Below are 7279 nucleotides of genomic sequence, written 5' to 3'. Positions count from 1 at the left end.
ACACACACACACAGTGAGGATGTACTTGCTGTTGTTTTATCTTTTGCATCATTGTTTTCGTTTCCCGATTCTGGAGCAGGACACACTGGGATGGGAACTAAAATTCATTTTCCATTTACTGTATTTGGGTGAAACTGGTGGCCAAATATTTGGTACTGAAGACTAACAAAGCGGCATATCTGCAATGTTAAGGTTAAAATATTTGGTATGAGAGGTATTTAGACAAAGAATTCCAACCATTATGAAAATGTAAACACCTAGTAATCGAGCTTGAGAAATCAAGGCTACATTCAGTTGCACTACAAAAAAAACGTCTAAAACTGAATCATTCAGTCCATAAAGGCAAAAGAAAATGAAAATGTATTTTCTTAAACTAAATTTTTAAACAAAAATCAACATATTGCAAAATGCATCTCTTTTTGTATTGCTTTGTAAAACGTAAACATTTTCTTTTTAACAATACAAGCTTATTCAGAAATAGTTCTAAAACAACAGAAACAGAATAATTATTTTTTCGCAATGTAACGAACCACGCAGTGTTGTATCTCTGTTATAATGTTCAATATGTGCTAGATTTCAGTATTCACTATGTCACCAACACTAAGTAAGTGAAAAATTTTAAAACAGTGGTGGAGTTGGTTATCAATTATCCATACTACTGATATAATGCAATACAGAGTCCCACTTGTAATTAAAATCTTAAGAAAATTAAACCAGTGGAAGTTTTTTGGCACAATTTTGAAGTACCACTCTGCTCCATTTCAATAAATTTTTGTTACTTTCTGCCAATTTACCAAAAAAACTTTTTGACACTCTACAAATCTATACCTCAACTATGAGCTGTGCTGGGCTAAAAGATTATTTTACTATGAAGTGAGGCTGCTAATAGCTTGCACTTGGTCATCCCTGTGTATGTGCAGGAATGAGTAACTTGTGTGATCTTTTTTTTAGATGGGTGAGCCTGACCTTCTGCTGGAGGATGTGGTTGAGGTGGTCCAGCCACTCCTGGTCTTTTGGACTCTCTGGATGGGTTTCTGTCCCCTGCAAACACAACAGCAACTACATTACAGGATGGAGACTCAAACACACACATAGAGACAGAAATTATGCCAATGTTTAGAGAAAATACCTTTAATAAAGTCTGGGAATCTTTGGCCAACATTTTAAGTGAATCAGACTAGAGGTATACTTGATATTTCTTGAGAAAACCTGCCACTGTATCTTAACATTGGCCTCTGTGTGTCTTCTGCTTGAGGGCAGAATTGTAGCATCACACCAGCCAGGGCCTTGAAGAAGCTCTCTGGAGACTCAGTGGCAAGGTATGCCAGTATGCGTTTTCATGCTCCCGATATATAAAGACCTAACAGAGTGGTAGCCTTGTTACTGCTAATGAACTGGGAGAAGAGCGACTGTGTGGCCATGTACACCTCAGCACTAATGTGTTACCTCTTCCACTCAAACCCCAGGTGTTGCTGCTCCAAATGATGTGACAGACCTTGTACTCTCTCACAGGGACACAACAAGGGCAGGAGGGGGGAAAAGTGTGTGTGCTGCTGAATATAAAAGTCCCTGTACTTGCAGACTTGTGGCAATGTCCGCAAGGGGTGATTTTTATGTTTACTTTATGTTAACTTTGATAGAGACCGCTTCGGGTTCTGACTTCACCAGGGGGCGCTCTGAAGATCACCCAGTATTCATAGCAATATTAACAAGAGACAGGAAGACAAAAGAATAACAAACGTACTGTTAATGCTAAGCTATACATAGTCATGGGAAGTGTTACTGTGCAAACCAATCATATTATTTCTATTCAGTTTTATCTAAAGCTGCTAATTGTAAACATGTTGTATACATCCCCAAATTAAGAAAATTCAGTGGCATTTAAGAAAAAAGAAAATCCATCTGTATGTACAGACAGGTGACGAATTAAAGGAAAACATCAATAAATGAGTTGAGAAACATAATGAATGCAGATGCTTTCACACAGGTGCACTGCATGGTACAGTTGAGCAATTAACATCCATTCATGCTCTGAGGCACGTATAAAAATTGCTGAGCAGGCCCGCTTGATTCTGTTTTTTTTCAGAGGGATATTATAGTAGGGTTGCAGTTAATAAACCCCTCAATACAAAGATGAATGCACGTTTGAAAGTTCAGTGGTGCAAACACGATATATCTATAGATGTGTAACAAAGTGATACGGTCAGATGAGTCATCCTTCACCATATTCTCGACAAGTGGGCGAGTGCATGTGGTGTATGAGTATGAAAATTATGTGAATAATATTTTATGGCCTTTACAGTCTCCAGATTTCAACCTAACACCTATGGAAGATTTTGGACCGACGTATTAGACAGCGCTCTTCACCACCATCCACCAAATGAGGGAATATGGCACAGATTCTCTTTCTTCTGGACAAAGAATAGTGAGCACTTCAGACTTGTTACAGTATGTATGACAAACGTCTTTTTGGATTTGGATTCAGCAGGTGTTTCTCCTTGGCGTTCCCCTGCTTCCCGGTACCCTCTATGTGTGATCCTTGGTGACAGCAATAGCCTAGGCTAATTTCACTGTATGGCTAATTGTGACTGGTGCTGAGAGTAACTGAGAAGTAGGTAGAGACTGACCACAGGGGGGTCATGTGTGGTTATATTAGTGGGAGATAAAAGGGGGGGGGGGGGGGGCTTCTTGTGACTACTGCCTCCCACAGGGGTGAACACAGAGTGTGAAAGAGTGTAAGTGCGTAAGAGTGAGTGTGCTTGTCCACCCTTGGTAGATATATAACAAAGCACTGACCCTCCATCAAGCATTAGGTGCAAAACAAACTGGCCTGGCAATTATAGTCTTATTACATGTGGATCATTAACTCCACAACAAGTTGCCCAGGGAGCCTGGAGCTGCTCGGCCCTCCCTGGTCCTCTGTTGCACGCTATGGAATGAAAAGAGGCAAATAATAGATGCAGCATGATACATTTGTGGAAGCATGTGTGGAGTTGTTATGTTTGAGCACACTTACACACCTTCTTTTCATCTATGCACATACATTAAATTGATTTTGTGTTTGCACGTGTTTATGTATAAGGAAAAAGCTGCAAGTGTATGTATGACTTTTAAAATCTTTGAAATCAATTCATGAATTAAAAATACAGAAAACAGGTGAACAAATTCTCTATTCCCATGAAACAGCTAAAAACTAGGGTGTTCTCACTTTTGGTGCTTTGCTCTCTGTTAACTACAGAACCAGCTGCACAAACAACCTTGTCACAACTCGGTTTCTGTTCAGTAAAACACCTCAAGCAAAAGCTCTGTTTTTTTTTTTTTTGCTGGGACAAATCAACAAACCAAGACTAATGCTCGGGAGGAAGAAAATATGTAGCTTTTGCAAAAAGATGGTGGTCATTACACGAAGGTCAACTGTTCCCAAAATTCTCCTAAAACTGAACCACAACCAGGAATAATTCATTAAAATCTTTTGATACGCCTGAAATTCAAAAATGCATTGATTTCGAAACCAAGTAGTGGTGCCCTACAATGTTAAAACTTCTGCAAATATTGTTGACAAGAGAAATCTGCCAAACTAAAGAAAAGTAGCTATGTTGGCAATGGAGTATTCTCATTTAAAAGTAAAACTGAAAAGTAAAAGCAATCCCATTGAGCCCTGAGTTCTCATTCAGCACACTGGTATCGCACAACCAAGTGAATAAATGAATACACTTGCTATGTGTTGGACTTGTTGAAGACTGCTGGGACATCCTGATAACCTCATGTCACGTCCTCAAGTCCAAAGAAAAACACACTCTACAAAGGTCTTGCAAAAGCTCCGTACATTTTTTTGAGCGAGGGGAAAAGAAATCACAATTCTGAAACAAGTATCATAAAACTTCAGCTCTGTAACAAAATTTTTTTTAATTTTCAACATTTTTTGGCAACAATGTGTCACAAACCAGCCTCAGTTCAGATTGGGGATTCATTTTTTAAATGCTTATAACTAGTAAAGCTTCATCTGCACTGCTAAAGTGTAGCTAAGTTCAGGCTGGTTTAAGTAGGGTGCACACAAATCCACAAAGTGCACCTGTGAAATGGCCCTTATTTCTCTATGACACTCACCTAAACACACAGGTAACATGCACTTACGGAAACACAAAACTTGGGATCTATTTCTCTAACATTCAAATTGACATTTAGTAACACATAATCACACTTAAAATTAATCTCACTCTGTGACACAACATTTACAATTCTCTGGTGGGTGCGTGGATTCTCAACAGTGCTGTGATCTATGAATGTTCAATTAACAAAACAGGAAAAACACTCCCACCAGGCTAGGGCATCAAGCAGCCTGTCATTAACTACCATTCATACGACAGAGAATACAAGCGGTGAGGAGATGAGAGTGATTTTACCCACAGAGGTTTCAGCTCTGATGAGGGGGACTTTTTGTCAAGTGAGAAACTGTTCCCTGTCATCTCCTGGGTGGAGCTGTGCTGCAAAGGGCTAAAATTGGTTTCAAATGTGAGTAAGTGCCTGGTGCGCCCTCTCTCATCTTGTGATAGATGGGAGAAGGTCCCCAGGGATGGGAGGTTGATTGTAACATGGGGTTGCTAATTGATGACATGGCTGTGTATGATCTATGGTAGAGAAAGGGCCCAGCAAGTTGGAAAAGAGTGTGAAATTCAGACTTTTGCACGCAGGCAACAGTCAATAGTGAGGATTTTCAGTTCAATGACTGCTTTCAGTAGAAAGAAGAGTTGTACTTGCTCAACTTGTGCCATATTAAATCTTATATCAATTCGACAGGTGCTGCAGGTGTTGACAGGTTTTTGATCTTGTCGAGAGCAAGAACACTGGTTTTAAACATGAAGCCACATCCTTCTCTATTGCACTGCAACTTCCCAACTTATTAGTGACATGCTTTGGTGTGTGGTTCACCTTTATTTGGTGTTCAACCTTGCTTACTTGCCAAAATCTGTCTATCCATCATTAAGAGAAGGTCAGAAAGAAGCAGAGATCTCCAGCAAAGCAAAATGCCGTTGGATACAGGGGAAACAAACTAAGAACAGAAGGTTTCTGTTTCTCCATATTTCTTCCCTTCTACACCAACATAAATCTACAATATCTGTTCTCAGAGGATAGGCCAAAGGTACGGTAGCAGCTTGCCACTCATTTACTTTCAATTTACAAAGAAGATGCTCAAAGGTACAATTTGATACTGATGATATAATATCTTTCCCAGTCCCCAGGTGCAATCACTAAGCAAAACCCCCAAAAAACTTTTAGGATGTTTTTAAAATTTTACAGCACAGAAAATCTATTATAGGTATGTGCTCTGGGCATAATTTTTACTTGATACCGATCCTAAAGTTAGCGTTTGTAAGAAATGTGGACCCTCTGTCCCTTGGCCTTACCTGGTCGGTGTCCATTATGTCCGCAAGATCATTCTCTGACATATTGAGGATGGAGGCAGCGATGGACTTGGCTTTGATCATAGACTTGGCTGAGAGGCCGCTCTTTGCTGCCACAGCGTTGGCCTGCCTCAACCTCCTCCTCTTCATCAACTGCTGCTTGACCTCTTGAACGTCTAAAAGTATTTCACTGGCCAGGGCCTGAAGGGGGGAGGAGAATAAGAAATAAAAAAGAAGAGGATGATGAAATGGATATAGAAAAACAAGAGGGATAGTTCTGCCTGGCAGATGAATAAATGAAATTGATCAAGCATGCGCCAGAGAGGCCTAGTACATTATGGAGGAATATTGAGTTTGACACACTCAGATTCTCTTCGGTTTCGCCTCAAGCTCCCTTGTAGGAATGTGGACCTGAGGGTTTGTTGCCCTGTCGATTGAAAGCTGAGGGAACACAGCTTTGATACCAAACGCACCCCAAGTTTTGCTAAAATCTCCACAGACAGAGAATCATGCATCAGAGAGAGAAAGACAGAGAGCTACTGAAAATACAGCCATTCATTTATTTATTTGCTTTCTGAATGTCTCACAGTACAACAGGGCAGCATAACACTGTTAATAATTAAGCTATGAGGGGCTGTTTTAAATGGTGCCCGAGTGAATGGCAAGCGAGACGAGGAAGGCCTGGGATGGCACAGTTGTCGGGCACTAAATGGGAGTTTGCTCTAAATACAGAGAGACAATTAAATGTTAAAACTGCCACTGTACACGAGGAAGTCAATAAAGTAAACTCCCCTTTGCTTCATTTTGAGCTTATTGATCGAGGCAATAATCTTCTGTATCATTCCCTTGTAAGCCTGCTGAAAAGCTGACCTTGGAATAGATGGTCAGATGAGGAAAAGCTAGAGACAGGAGAACTCACAGTACACAAAAACAAAAAAACAAAGTACAACCTGCTCTTGGACAATACACAATATAACCAAGCAAGCAAGAAGCACAGTGTGTACACACATACACAGACATAAGTACAAATATACGAAAACACTCAAGTGCATTACAGTAACAAGGGTAATCACACATGAACAATGTTGAATAGCGGCAAACATCTCCACTACTCTCTCTTAATTTCACACAGGTGAACCAGGTGCAGTTTACAAAGCCAGTGCTGGTTCTCATAGGAGAGTGCTGAGTGAGTGGTTGGAGGCTCGCAGCTGGAGTATGTGTGCTGCCATTTGTCTACTAGAAACATTAAATAAGGAAATAAATACATAATACACAAGCAGAGCTCAGAGTTTCAGAAAGTCATGTAAAAAACCCCAAGAGAATTAAATTACACAAAGCTCATGCAGATTAAATTAATAATAATAAAACAAAGAAAATGCAAAAACAACGTTTATATAAATCGACTCATAGAACAAACGTACACCTCTATAAAACTTGTGAATTTTCTATGAAGATTTTCAGTCTTCCAAATCAGCAAATCCAGATGCAGATAAAAGTGTGACCAGTTTAATTTCATTACATATCAAATCCGGTTTCATAGGTGGCCTACTACATCTGCGTAGGCATAAAATAAATATTAGTAGCACTTATTAAAGCGAACGAGACTAAATCATAACCATCATCCATTTTCCGATGTCTTTTTGGTGATCCGAGATCTGTGTTTAAGGAATCTTAATAGATATTCACTGTCGCTAGTCAAGGGTTACAGTCAATTGACCTAAACTCGGCGGAATAATCCAGGAAGAAATTAAGGGGTGAATTTATCACTCATTCTCAGCCCTGGGAGAGACAAAGGGTGGGAGGGGTATATGCAAGCATTCACATAATATTCACACACACACAAAAACAATATCTTCTTGTGTGTATGTGTGTGTGTG

General features: G+C 39.8%; 1 protein-coding gene across 1 annotated transcript in view; it reads right to left on the bottom strand.

Moving 5' to 3' along the window:
• Positions 1 to 7279, bottom strand: part of cntln (centlein, centrosomal protein) — an 83858-nt gene that overhangs the window by 8731 nt on the left and 67848 nt on the right. The window contains exons 25-26 of the mRNA XM_035659411.1: positions 5406 to 5603; positions 967 to 1041 (exon numbers count right to left, since the gene is read on the bottom strand). Of these exons, the coding sequence (XP_035515304.1) occupies positions 967 to 1041; positions 5406 to 5603 (273 nt within the window). The remainder of the gene's footprint in view (positions 1 to 966; positions 1042 to 5405; positions 5604 to 7279) is intronic.

Source organism: Morone saxatilis, unplaced genomic scaffold, assembly GCF_004916995.1.
Source record: "Morone saxatilis isolate NCDOM2014 unplaced genomic scaffold, NCSU_SB_2.0 Contig17, whole genome shotgun sequence".
NCBI lineage: Eukaryota > Metazoa > Chordata > Actinopteri > Moronidae > Morone > Morone saxatilis.
The sequence above is the reverse complement of the archived record's forward strand: the minus strand, read 5'-3'. Positions and strand labels throughout refer to the sequence as shown.